At 35.2% G+C, this 14674-nt stretch overlaps 1 protein-coding gene across 6 annotated transcripts in view; it reads right to left on the reverse strand.

Annotated features, from left to right (window-relative positions):
* The window catches only part of LOC131667339 (protein doublesex-like), a 55597-nt gene that overhangs the window by 11572 nt on the left and 29351 nt on the right, over nt 1-14674 (reverse strand). For all 6 annotated transcript variants that reach the window (XR_009302192.1, XR_009302191.1, XM_058940671.1 and 3 more), the window contains one exon: nt 10253-10504. Coding sequence is in view for 4 of the 6 variants with exons in the window: in XM_058940671.1 (XP_058796654.1) it covers nt 10253-10504 (252 nt within the window). In the remaining 2 variants the exon portion in view is untranslated. The remainder of the gene's footprint in view (nt 1-10252; nt 10505-14674) is intronic.

Below are 14674 nucleotides of genomic sequence, written 5' to 3' on the forward strand. Positions count from 1 at the left end.
CCCCATGTAACGAGCACGCGCGATGCGTGCAGTGATAAATACCCTATAAAAGCATAAAATTCAAATTAATCCGACTGTCAGGTAGTCGTATATTCTATGAGAATTCTCATTGGTCTTTATTGAATGGTCCGTCGGAAAAAGTCTTAAATAATAAACAGCATTGTCGTTGTAAAATGCTACTGGTATTTTTATGGTAACGTTGTTTTTTCAAATAAACGTTATTGTGACATGAATATAAAAAACTACCGCCACTGGCCACCAGCTTTGTCGTTCGATCGGTTTTTTTTTCGCTTGTCTCGACACCTGAGTTATAAATTTAGAAAATTACTGCTCGCGTAAAAGCTTCCCAATCAAAGCTGCGGCTTATAATTGATTTAATTTTTTAATTAGCCCAAAAGTAGCTCGTTAAAATCTGGAAGGAGCCTCGGCACATCTGTGTTTGTACTATTTTTGAATTGCATGTTTCGCAGAGCTTGTTAACGAGCAAAAACAAAATCACGATATGCTGTTCTTCGATTTCAAACAACCCTCGTAGAAATTTTCGAGAAATTACATAAAAATTGTCAACTTTTTTGTTATTTTCCAAACGTGAGTGCGTTTCATTAAAATCACTCGTTTTTTTTACCTTGAAGATAAACGAGAGAAGCCACGAAGTGGTGAGAAAGGAAACAGAAAAAAAGTTACCAGACGCTTTAATGGGGCTTTAATTGTAGTCCTTGTTGTTAGAAAGTACTAAAGGTCTTTGAAGCGGCGCGCGCACAAGCATATAAACCAGATTCTCTCGATAACGGCGCCTACTTGCGAAGCGAGCGAGTTTGTTTTAAAACTTTACAAAATGTGCGCGCACTACCAGTGGATGTGAGTCTAAAAGAATTATTTCTCTTTTTTCTGTTCCTTACGTGCGCGACGTAAGAAATAGTTAACCAATTATATTATTAGCAAGCGTCGTGATCTTTCAAATTTCAAATGACACAGACGAGTATACTGCTGGCTTGGAAATTTTTTTTTCATTCGATTTGCAAATTGCATGTATATTGCGCGACACAACTCACTCGAGCAAGCATTTAAGCAACAAAGTAATTTAAGTATTACTAAGTTTTAAATTAAAATACGGGGTTTTTTTGCTTTTGACAAGCGCGCGATAGATAAATCATAAATTTAGTTTTGTGAAAGAAACGTGCCAAGCGTGAATGAGTTATTGATTAATCATTGAAACAGGTGTTCGTTTGACAAACGAATAACTACTATATATTCAAACGAAAAAATGTATCACCGTTAATAAGACAACAAAGCAAATATTTGTATGATAGAGAAAAAGAGGATACGACCAATCCAAATGTGTAAAATTAAATGCGTCATGTGAGTTGCTCTCATTTAAATACATTGTTACTAATCTTACATGGATCCAGAGTGTATAAAAATTTGATTGACAGAGTCAATGTATAAAATTATGACGATATTTTAATCTAATTAGAGAGACTTATGTTATCATTAATCTACGAGAAGAAAAATTTATTTTTTAATATTTATATTTATATTTTTTTTCAATCCATGTCAATGATCGAAAATGGTTTATTTTTAATAAACTATTTCTCGCTCTATTCTAAAGAAACTTTGTTTCGTTGCCAAAAGTTAAAGCAAACAATAAGCTTCCTTAAAATGATCATCACGGCCTTACATTTAATAATCTCTTGCAGCATCTGTTACTAGTGATTTCGAGTCTTTTTCAGATTTCGCATGTATAAAGCAAATACTTGAAGGTACTACAGCTATTGCATAGAGTTCTCAAGTTAACGTGACTCCGTTAAAATAAATGAAGATGTTTATCACAAAAGAGTCTGAGGAAAAAAACGACTAAAAATAAGAAAAACTTGATGGAAAATCCATTTGTTAAGGTTGGCGGTGGCGTTTACGATTGCACATTTAAATTCTGTCGCTACACTTGTGAAGCAAAAGGCGAAAGGTTACAAATCAAAGTTTCGAGGTTATCCAACAGCAAATTCACTTTGTATATTGATAAATTAGTATGGAAATTGGTTTTCTGTTTATGGTACTACGCAGCTAAATTCATGCGACCGATTTTAAGTAGTGTGAACTTTACATTTTCATTCTACGACGGTAAAATTCCATGCATCGCACCAAACACATCCACGTATAGTCTCTAATTGTGAAGAGAGCATGGACATATCCTCCTCCTATTTTAAAAAATTGATGTGTAGTAGATCATCCAGCATTATGATTAGTTCGTGCAACAAATGACGTCAAAATTTGATTGTCTATATTTTTGACTTTTTGATTTTTTGATTTTTGAAAAATTAAGATTTCTTCAGATTTCTTTATATAAATATAGTATTGATTAATTAAGTTAAACTAATTCATTCGTGATCAGATTGGTTGACGAGAGAATTCAAATGTCATTTAGTTGAGATTTTTATTTTTAAATTATTTTTAAAGATATAATTTCATTTTAAAGTTATAAGATAATAGTTTATTTTTCATTGATAAATAATGGATTATTTAAATTAATAGAAAATAAGATTTTAAGTATTATTATGTTAGGCAAAATGTGTTGTATTACGAAGCGAATAACTCGTACATTGATTTACTCGTAAATTGACCTAACCTCAAAATAATTTATCGCTTTATAGCTGTCCATGCTATCACATGTATATTTTGAACATCAAGGTTACGACAGTGACTTGTGTCTAAAAACTTAGTAAAATTCTTCGTTATAAAGTTTAGCGTCAAATAAATATCATTAATAAATATGACACTAAAAATCAGTGGATTATTTTCTATAACAATATGAAGTAATTTCATTTTATTCATGCATCCATTTTTTTTGAGTTAGAAAATATTAATGAATCTGAAATTAAAGTGTATTTAAATATTTATTTGCCAATTAATTAAAATAGACGGATGTCAATGGATTGTTTCTATGGAATGTATATTTCAAATATTTAATTTACTTATCTAAGTTTTCATTTGCCTTAAACATTGAACTATATAATAAAATAAAATAAAAGATTAGCACACGAAGCGCGCTTAACGTAGTTACTAGTAAACACAAAAGTTTCATATGCGAAACTAGTCTGAATAAATAGATATACACTTGGCGTATCGCTTGTCTTTTAATCAACATACACATACTGAAATTATAGCAAAAATGTTGCAACTTATTTATGTAAAACATGTGTCGTGGATGATAATAATATTCGATTTTCATCAGAAAGAAACTTGGCGCCGATAGCACGTCAGATAAACATTAAGAGCCAACAAGTGTAGACGTAAAATAGAACGCGTTTTTGGCTACTCGCCAGATCTGCATAAAGGGTGAACTTACGCTCAGTGACTAATACAAGTACAATGAATATAGTAAAGAAAAAAACGTAATCCATGCTTAAACACTATATTTGCACCAAAGAATTGTCACTTGATAGATTAGTTCACAAATTCGGAATTTATGAAGTTTTAAGTGATGCAATTTTGTTTAACTTTCTCATCAAACGAACGGAATTTTTGTCTATTTTTAGCCGTGAACTGTCTCGAAGCTACTCTACCTAGTAATGGTGTACTTGGATTGAAAGAAAAAAGTATTTTGACCCGGTGCAAGGAGAAAAGTATTAATCGCAATCAAAGTAATGAAAACTCATCTTCAATTATAAACGAGTCATTGTATAAGTTGCATGTGAAAAAACGAATCTGCATCAATGTATCTCCGAAATTAGTGTGGAATAAAGTTAACCGAGAAAAAAAAGAAGAAGGCGAGACTTCAAAGTTTAAAATAACAGACAAACCATATATATTCTCCTAATCTTAAGTGCTGTGTGAGACATCATGTGAGGAAAACATCACGTAATGCCATCTACACAGCTATCAAGTTCTTGCATCCGGACGAAACGCACTAACGAGTGTTTCCATCGTCTGCATATTATAAGAACTACCTATTGTACTTTACAGTGTTCCGTTCACTTTTCTCTCCCTCCCCCTCTATCTATCTATCAATCTATCTATCTCTTGCTTCAATCTATTTACTATAACAAATGTTTAAGTCTCGAGTCTGTCTATTACCGAACCCGATACGCCAAACCAGCAATGTATTTTGCAGCAAGTTGAAGTGTTTATTGGTTCGCTTGCATGAATTTTTTTCTTCAAAACGGTGTACAAATGAATATTTAGGATGTAAATAGATAATTGAACCTTGCAAATTAAAATATATTGAATGTTAATGACAAAAAGAGAATCGTACATAAATGAAAAGATATTTTACATTAATCCGATACAAGTTTTGATTAACTCTTTATTTTTCTTGTAATCGTCTTTCTTGTTCTCTAGTGAAGATGACTAAATGACACCGCAAAAAACCAAAGTCTCATTTGAGTAAGGTTCATTATTTAAATCATGGAAACGTTAGTAAATCAATTATTTAGATCAATTAGATCAATTATTTAGAGATTTTTTGATTTCTATTAATTATAAATGTTGTGCATAAACAAATTGCCCTAGGTTTTGAATAGTGAAACCAAAAGACGAATGCTAGAAATGTATTTCATAGAAGATTGTTCAGTAATTAATATTCCATTAGTTCATAAATGCAAAGTTAGTTTTCAAAAGTATTAAACCGGCATACATCATATAATCTCGCTATATAGTGCCAAAAAATATTACTTTGTTAGTCAAGCTACAAAGGAACGACAGAAAGAAAACATTTCACGAAGGTGTAAATAATTGTCAAAAGTAATACGACTATTTTTTATATTACTATTAATCAGCTAGTGATGCGATCGCTACAAATTTTTATCTCCAATATAGGTACATTCGTGAACATCTTCGTATTCTGTAACAAGGTTGAAATCTCCAAAGATTCAAGCTTCGAGCATGGCAGCGATGAAGAGTCCTACTACCGGATAAAAAATGATAGGTCCACCTAATTTTAAGTGAATATCTTGAGCAAAAGAAATCGCACAAGTATGGGACTTACTTAGATCACTAAAGCTTAGAGTTTTGATAATAGACACTAGGTCATGGTTTGCTAAAATAACTAGATAAAAATTGGCAGTATAAAATACAAAAAACAACACGGATTTTTAATGATTTGTTATAATTCCAATGTATAAACATTCATGAAAGGGACTGGATGTTTGGTGCAGATTCTTAAGTGAGATAATATCGAATGTTCAATGAATAAGTACGCTTTAGTTGATTTAATTGTCCAAAAAAATACAAAGAGAGAAAATAATTGGCAAATAAATTTGTTATTATATCAAAAAGATAAGGATGGAACCAGGCGTAAAAGAAAAGCCCTAGGCGCGAAGGGTGAACAGCCGTATTTAATCTAATCTACATGATATTGTATCGAGAGCTACTGGTATAAGCGCATGCCGTTACAATATGATTACGCGAGTGCACACGGTCGTTAGTTCGAGAGATCTCTTATCTGATTATAGCCGGTAGATGTTCTGACCGTGGGAGGCACCCAAAACCAGCGCGTCCTAGGCCTCCAACTTCTTGGAACGGCTATAGAAAGCGGCTACAGGCGCTCCAGGCTGTTGTACTAGATGATACCTTGGGGTGCTGTTAGCCTGTGCCGCAACGGACAACGAAAGCACCCCCCGCACCAGTAGACGTATACTATGTCCAACTCGCTGACAGTAGCGACCACAGGCACAAACACGACAGGGTATCGCGGATAAGACGGGAACAGCCCATGGTTGGAGACTCGGGAACGGAAATCAACGAACTACCGCACGCTCCGGAAACTAGAGAAATGGTGAAATCGTTTTTCTTCCTCTTGGGCTTTTGCTCGAGCGGATCAATGATAACTCGCGTTGATGCGTAGGTAAGGCAGGCCCACATTGAATCTCCTTTGCTAGTGGGCAGCACTATGTTCCTGTTTGTTTTATGGCGAGTACTTGGGTTTTCCTCGTACGTGTTGAAACTAAGGCGTTTCGACGATTAACGAACACATGTGTTAGCAGCGTCTTTACGACAGAGGGCAAGCAGCTGTCGCGAGTCTATCGGCGAAAATGGATACGTGTAATAAGAGAAGAGAAAGAATGTCAGGCGCAAACATCCAATTATAACGCAAACGGCGCAACTATATAATTATAAACAAATTTGAATTAAAAAATTACTTTTGCTTTCTTATACGACAAAATTTACATACACAACATATATACTAAAAATAAAATAAAATATAATTTACAATATATGAATCTTATTGCTACCCCACGCAGGTTATTTGCACGAATTATTATCATTTTGTTCATCGTCTGATTGACCTGTATTGATAACTATAGCTTCAATATTTTCTGTTAATTTTCCTCTATGATACCGATAAATTTATTATCTTATAAATCACAGTATACTGTTTTATAAAATAAACTTTACAGTATTTTTAAATACGTAGTAATAATAAGTGCAACGACAAAACAAATGTAAATGAATTTTTGAAAATTGAACTAAATTAAGTACTGCACGGAATATACGAGTATATAAATAATTTCGTAGAAGGAAGTAAAAAATGGTTAGATTTTTGTCATTCAAATTAGTTTGTAAAGTTAAAAGTTGAAAAATTACAGTTCATAAAATTTAATTATATTTGATTTTATAATACGAAAAATTATATTTTCATTCATAAAACAAGTCGTAAAAACTGTCAACTATGAATCATTGTTCGAGCTCGAATGTACGTAGTTGAAGTCGCCACTTGAGCCGACATGAAGTATTGGTCTTATTATAGCTGTACTTATATGCACAATAGTATACGCACAAATACGTAAAAATTTCATAAGTCAATACTTTCTTGAACAATTAATGTATTCATTCAATTTTTTTTCAAACAGATTCATTCATCTTTATCAAATCATAGATCTTCGACATAAAAAAAATTGTTAAAAATCACTATTTTTTCATATTTTATGTGATCAAATTTTTCTAAATTATTTTAGCTAGCTATAACTAACTGTATTTTATTTACAAAACTTTAAGTTTTGATTTCATGTAAGTTCCGTACTCGTACGATATTTTTGCTTAAGATATTTACTAAAAACTAAACGGACCTATCTATTTTTAACCAATTGTTGGTCTGTGGCTCCTTCACCGAAAATCGTGAAAGAGAAAACATGGGAGGGGAGACTGTATATGTGATTAATTCATAAGGCAAACAAGAACAGAGACCTACTGAACGTCACTCATTGTGTGATTTTATGACGTAGGTCAATCGACCTTTAAGTCGATTTATCCAGTACATACCAACATTTTTCATCAACATCTTATTCCCTATACAGAATAGACTACTGTTGCTCGCAAATTTAACTGTTGCAATTTGAAGAATAAGAATCTTCGAAACGCATTATGGCCCTTGAGTATATCTAAGCTATTACTGCTATGCACAGTTTCCTTTTCTACTTTCTATAATAGTAGTCGCACACTTACAGGATAGCGCAATGCGTTGTACATCAATCGCCAAATCTTGACTGATTGTAGCGTTTTTCCTACTATGTGTGATTTACTGTATAAGCTTCTTATACTTTTGTATTTTATTAAATACATTATTTTAGGTATAACGGTCTCGTTTTATGTCGTCGAAAACAAAACGATAAACCTGAAGATGCTTTGAATAAAATCGAAATGATTTAGTTATTCAATCAAAGTGCATAGTTCTGTTAAATTCGGTACTCCTTACGCAAAGTGCATCTTTCCCGCACGCTCGGCAGAAAACGTGCGTTGAAAATCGCACTTTCCACACGTCGTATCAAAAAATACGATACGGCACATGTTCGGGTAAGAGTTTCTCGGTTCGTGTACCTTTCCACCCTCGCTTTGCTCGGGCATAAACGCCACACGAGACAAGAAACTACTTTCCCGCACTTGTATCGTAATGTACTATTTCAGGCCTATATCGTAATCTATAATTTTGCTCTTTGAATATTGCAATTATGACTCTGAACGCTTAGAAACAAATAGCAAGGGAAATATTATTCGGTTTTACAGCTTATGTTTTTAAAAGAGAACTGATCTATTGTATACATTGTTTCGTTTCTTTAATACTTCTTTCTAGTGTGTGTGTGTGTGTGTCTGTATAGTACGTGGAAACCGCGAGTGTCAAATGTTATGAGCGTTGACACGTTTAAGCTTTCAAAGAATGAGACGAAGTCGTCTGGAAATTATGTGTACTTATTTGCCATGGATTCAGATTCGTCTTTAACCAAAGTCGTAAAATGAAGGAAAGAAGTGAGTGTGGCGCAGAGAATGAAATAGACCCTCAGCCACAAGGGCAGTTGAGAGTCAGTTTTTAGAGACCCTCTGCATAGTGCACAAACATACTTTTCGCCCTAGCATCTTTTTAAATATTTCAAATACATTTCAATTCTTTTTTTTTCTTTTAATTAATCACACACACACACACACACGCGCACGCACGCACGCACACACACACACATCTATCTAAACCAACAATCCCAAGCATACATATGCTTAACTTTTATATTGGTTTTTTTGGCCTACATCCTTGTAAATTGCTAATTTCTACATTTCTAAACTATGATGATCTATACATAAAGTTTACGTAGTTCCGGAAAAAATGATATATCTTCATTTGCTAAAAATTACTTTTACACGACTCAAAATAACAATTCTTTGAAAGAATTAACTTGAAATCACGTGCCACGGTATACAGAAGTAATCTAGGTTTGGAAAGTGTTGACTGTCATAATTCGAATTTTAGCCCGAAGAAATATAAAGTTGTTAACAAAAGGAACAAAAGAGATGTCGAAGAAAAAGGTAGGCGTGCTTGCGCTCCGCACTATATCGATTTCTACGAAGATCGTGACCTTTTCGAGGCCCAGCTGAGTATGGACTTCTATGGCGCTTGCTCACTCACACAAAATTCCGAAAAGAGGCATAAAAACGAGTTCACATAAAATATGAAATAGTAGCGAAGAACTCACGGCTTTTCTGAGGCTGCCAAAGGAGGCTTAAACAGATGCAAGCTGACTTTTGCCTTGCGTGTGAGAGCAGTTTAATTGCCGCTTCGCGTTCGGTGCTCTACGACTGACGTTTATTTCAAAGTGAGAAAATGAGCATCTGCGGGAGTCACACTCGTTAAAAGGAAAAACGAAATTATAATGTTGATCGCGATACCGCATAAACCAGTTTATTTGGTGTTTGCGGTCTCGGAATGCACTTTCATATCTTTCTTTTCTTGTTTATTGGTTCTTTAAAATATTATGATCACGCAGTGTTACTGAAATGTGCGTGGGTATATCGTAAAAGTTGCGATTTATGATGGCGTTTCTACATCTGTCACAACTACCGCAAAAATTCATGCGCGGTGTTTAACTATCTAAAAGTCATTTTTAAATATTTGCTATTATGTAAAAACTAGTGAGAAAAATTGAATTAAAACATTTATATAATTATTAAAGATAGAATTGCATTTTTGATACGATAATGAACTAATAACATCTTGTACATTTAGAAGAGTTAATTTTTCAAAAGTCTAATTAAACATTCCAACTCCAGAAAGGCGCTTTTTTCTGAATTGCCGCGATAATTCCAAAAAATCCGTACGTCTTACGGTTCCTGAATAACTTGAAATATTTTTAAGAATCATCTAGGCTGACACGGCAAAACCTTAAAATCCTATGTGTTTAAATTTAAACATTTTAAGTGTGTAATTGTGACGTCACCCATAAGAAATACATTGTCGCTGAATTTAAACGTTTAAAAGTGTTTAAAATTGAGGGCAATGTATTTCTTATGGGTGACGTCATATTAAACGTTTAAATTTAAACACATGGATTTACTGTGAACGATTAAATTTATTAAAAAAATATCTCTGTACGTATAAATATCTTTTAAATTTGTAAAGTCTCGTTGAATTTCTGCAAACATAAAAGCTCTGAAAAATTTTCAAAAGCATCTAGAAGTATTTTGAAAGTCTTTCAAAAGTTGCAAAGTGATCGTGAACTATAAAACGACGATAACGGCTTAATGGATTTACAAAAGTATCTAAAAGCCAGAGGAAGATGCAAAATTTATATATATACACACTTATATTCATTTGACTTGTAAGTGAGTAAGTGCAGTTTATATTACTGAATTTTTCACTTGTTAAATAGATTTTACTTAAACAGCCAATGTGCAAAAGTAAAAAGTAAAGTTTTGGTAGTGTCAAATGAAGCGCACTCGTGGCATGAATGTACGCAAGTATGTAAGTGTGGAAAAGAATAGAAAAATTTTGGCTTACCGTGATAAGAGGATGGCCTTTCGGGTGGACTGGAGGGCACCTTGCCGCCGATGGCGTGGCTACTACACGTGTAAGGAAATAGACTGTGGAGACCAGCCGCACTTGGTGGCGATACCATGCCCACGTAAGGCACTTGCCCAAAATACGTCGGGTTACCCAGTGAGTTTAAGTAGCCTGTGTAACGGGGGTAGTAGTACGGCGCGCCTAGCATCGATGCTTTTAACTGCGCCGTCGCTTGAATTTCACTATTTGCTGTTGTTTAAAGAGAAGACGATGAAAGAATTAAATTGTTTTATAATTAATACGAACACTATAAGCATTGATTTTTTAGTGTAGAACGAATTCAATTTCGATTGTTATTAATGCCATATAACATTATTTTTGCAGCTTCCAGTAGTTTTATGCTTGGTAGTGCTAAAGTTTCATCCCATTTTCGAAATGCACAAAATGAGTATAATTTTACTCATTTTAAAAAGCCATGGCTAACACGAACAAGACCTATAGGTCATGCACGCAGTCATCCGAAGAAAAACTTGGGCTAATAGCAAATGAGAAATTGAATTCGCCATAATACAAAGACAAAAAAGTAGCATGGACTATAGGTAAAAGTATTTAAAATTTATCATCCATCAAAGAACATTTCTTTCGTTTCAATCGATTTGCCAGCGTGCACGACTCCAAAAATTCCAAAGAGCTGTGGATTACTGCACTTCTAATTTAAACTCCAAAAAATTAGATGAGAGAAAGTAACTTTACCTGTACAGTCAAAGCAGCATTGTTGCATGTCGAGCGTTTGATGCGCAGCTCAAAGGGAGAGACAGAGAGAAAGAGGGAGTCAAAATGGCTGCTTGCGCTCGAGCAAGGCGTGGTTTTCTCATCAATATATACGTATATAGCGCACTTACATGTACATGTGGATTCTCTTTTCCTCGCTTTCTGTCTATTGCTCTTTCTTTCGTTCATGGCCATATCTTGGCGAAAGCCATTACTCTATTGGTATATGGTCATGATTAGCCGATAACTGTCGTTAACATTATGTGCTGAATGCGCGCGCATTAATAGACACACTTTTAAAATTTAATTACAATACCTCTCGAGTCGCAGTCATAACTTTTTTGCTTTCAAAGATCGCGTATGTACGTGATACTCACAATGAGTTTTACTGATGGGCCTATTATGTTTCACGGTTGTATGTATAGTCGTTGTTGCTTCAAAATAATGATTTATTAACGGAAATTAATAATACCTCTCGTATTTATCCAGCATAAGTAATGAAAATCTTTAACTTTTTTTAACAATAGAAGAACGAAAGAATATCTATCAAAATTCATATGATTTTTCAACTTTATTAATAGTATAATAAAGTCAACAGAGACTCTTCAATTCATTGCGATTACTTCATGCTGGTAAGTTACGGGAACAACGAATTTCTTCACATCCGGCTTATCGTCTTGTTCACATGTGCTTACGTCAAGTTTTCTTTTCGTTGGTATGCGAGTCTGTCACAGAGCTGCCTCAATCACCAGTAGTGGATAACACTTTGTATAAATATACGCGGAGAAAATTTTCAGGAATGAGAGTATAAAAATTAAGATTATGTCCGGACAATTTTTATGACAATCTCGTAAATATTTTGACCATCATCTTAAAATTTCCATATAACTCTAGTTTTTCACGAACTATGATTTTTCAACAAACTCATTATAATAAGCTTTGTTAAATCAAATAAATTAGATGATGGGTAGAGTATTAAATTCGTCACTCGTTGAAATTATTCGTATTTTTAAAATTGCTTTGTCAAAATAAAAGTATTATAATAATGGCGTATATGTCATGCGAACTAATAATAAAATAATATAGTTATCTCCTGTAGCTAAGAACATATGTTATACACGCGTATTCGTTGCACACGCGGGCCGACTGAAGTAGAAGACATAAGAAAGGCCGAAACAAACAAACTGTACGCGGTAAATACATGATAGACCAGAAATGAAATAGAACATAGACAGCTGCAAACCTAAATAAACAATTAAGCGATATGACTCTCTCGGTTCCCAGGATATACTTATTCCTGAAGGAAGTGGTAGGGACTTATCTTAAGTTTGTGAGCCCCCGAGAGGGACAAGCGCAGGCAGTCCTGTACACGATCTCGTCTTGTAAAGACATCTCTCTGGAGCTCTGTCACTTTATAATAAAAGTATTATTATATAACTGCCGACTTCGACGCCTAGATTCCTGCAAGTACCCACACGCGCCTTATAACTCGACTATCGCTACCGCAGCGTGTAAAACTTGCCGTGACATTCATCAAAATTGGATGACATTTGGTGGCAGCAAGGGTGGAATAAAGAAAAAACGGTTAGAAAAAAAAAAAAAAAACTACCAGTAGTATAATCGGACCGTTTAGTCAAGAGGCAGTATAGAGATCGCTCGACTCCGGATTATAACTCAGTTCCCAGAGAAGAGGACAGTCCGAACGCACATTCTCGGCTGATATTGATTGGTGCAGCAGTTCTCAGAGAAGCAGCCGACATCGTTCATCAGCCTACACGCACAAATCGTTGCCGATTCAGGAGTCTCGCAGTTGCCAGGGGAGCAGCTCAACTTCAGCGCACGTTGTGCTCACGGATATATTCAGTGCTACCGTTTTTACGGCCCAACAGGGAGGTCCAAAGGACTCAAGGTACGCAAAAATAAATTTTAATAAGTTCAAAAAGTAAAGAACTTATTGCGCCGCGTTATATTTTGTAAACTGAAGCCTATGATTGAGATATTACAGAGAAAGTTGGCCCCACTTTGTCTGTCGTATCAGTGAGGTTATTTACCTTTCAATCATAAACGCAGTCGTAATTAATAAGCTTTCACACGTGTACATTCACATCACTACACTCGCGCTTGAAAAATAGGTTAGACTTATATGCTAGGTCGCGATACTTTTTGTAACTATCGAACTGTCGATAACGAGAGTACAGACTCTGACAAAACTTCCGGAACACAATCCTTAACAGACGTAACTGACCACTCACACGATAATCAGCGACATTCAAACATTTACTTACGACCTTCAAAAATGGATGCTCTTAGTAAATTCACGAAGAAAATAAGCTCAAGCGAAGATATTACCGAATCAGATAAAGAATCACAGCTGAAGAAGGAGCTTTTGTTACAACGTGAAAAAAATGAACGACAGCAGGTGCAAATTGACAATCTATCGAAACAACTCAACGAGCTTATGCAAAGTATACGGAAGGATGAAGTAATAATACCGGCAGCGCGAAGACAGCAGGGAAATTCAGCAGTTGAGCCGCCTTTGCCTTCAAATAATATTTCCACGGGGCAAGATACGTCCACGCGACTACATGTTTACACAGGAATGCTTCGACGGGAAGATCATCAATTTATTCGTGAATTGTTGACTGAAATAAGGGAGTACGACGGATCAACTGACGTATCTGCATTTATAGATCAAATTATAAGAACAAGTAGGCAATTAGACTCTGATCCAGCAATTTCTGCACTAATTAGGAAAGTTTGTGCATCAAAATTAAAAGGAAGAGCCCAGCAGGTAGTAGAAAGACACCAGGTAACCACTGCCGTGCAACTGAAAGAATGCTTAGAAACGCACTTTGGCAAGTTAGAGCTTGAATACGATCAACTGTCTGAAATCAGAAATGCTATGAGGCAAAAATCCGGCGAGCCTGTAAAAAATTATGTATATCGCTATAATAATATAAACATGCGAATACAAGTTGCGATAGACGGAGAAGGTGGCGATTATAAAGAAATGCATCGCATTTATGAGTCCAACAAAGCGATAGAAAAATTCGTACGCGGATTATACCCAGAGGGATTACGACTCGCCGTCCAACAAAAAAATCCGCACACTCTTCCTATAGCATATCAACAAGCCATGTACGAAGAACAACGGAGAAATGAAGATGATAGGCTACGCGCTAAAAATCGTATCGATGCTACGTACGAATACGCCGATCAAAGAAAAGAGCGAGAGAAAAGGGAAAGTCGGCCTAAAGACAGGTATGCGCGCCCAAATAAACACTACTCCAAAGATAGATACGACTCAGCACCAAGGGAAAGATATTATAGTGATAAAAGGGAAGATAATCATCATAGTAGCTCACGAGAACAGTCAACAGACCGCTACCAATCTCGCGATAGAACGCCTCCAAAGGTTACGTTCGAGAAACAAGATAGGCCTCCAAAGCCCACGTGCTCACACTGTGGAGTATATGGCCATGATAAATCTAATTGTTATAGATTAAAAAATGCACAAGGCAAAAATTTTCCGAGACCAGCCTCAAGTCAACACTTGATGAAAGAAGAGAACGCCTCATGGACCGAGGACGACCCGCCACAATGCTTTTGGAACGACATGCAGACGCAATATATCCCTCAAATGGACGA

The sequence above is a fragment of the Phymastichus coffea genome, unplaced genomic scaffold (assembly GCF_024137745.1).
Source record: "Phymastichus coffea isolate CEN01 unplaced genomic scaffold, Cenicafe_Pcof_1.1 PCOF00065, whole genome shotgun sequence".
NCBI classification, from domain to species: Eukaryota; Metazoa; Arthropoda; class Insecta; order Hymenoptera; family Eulophidae; genus Phymastichus; species Phymastichus coffea.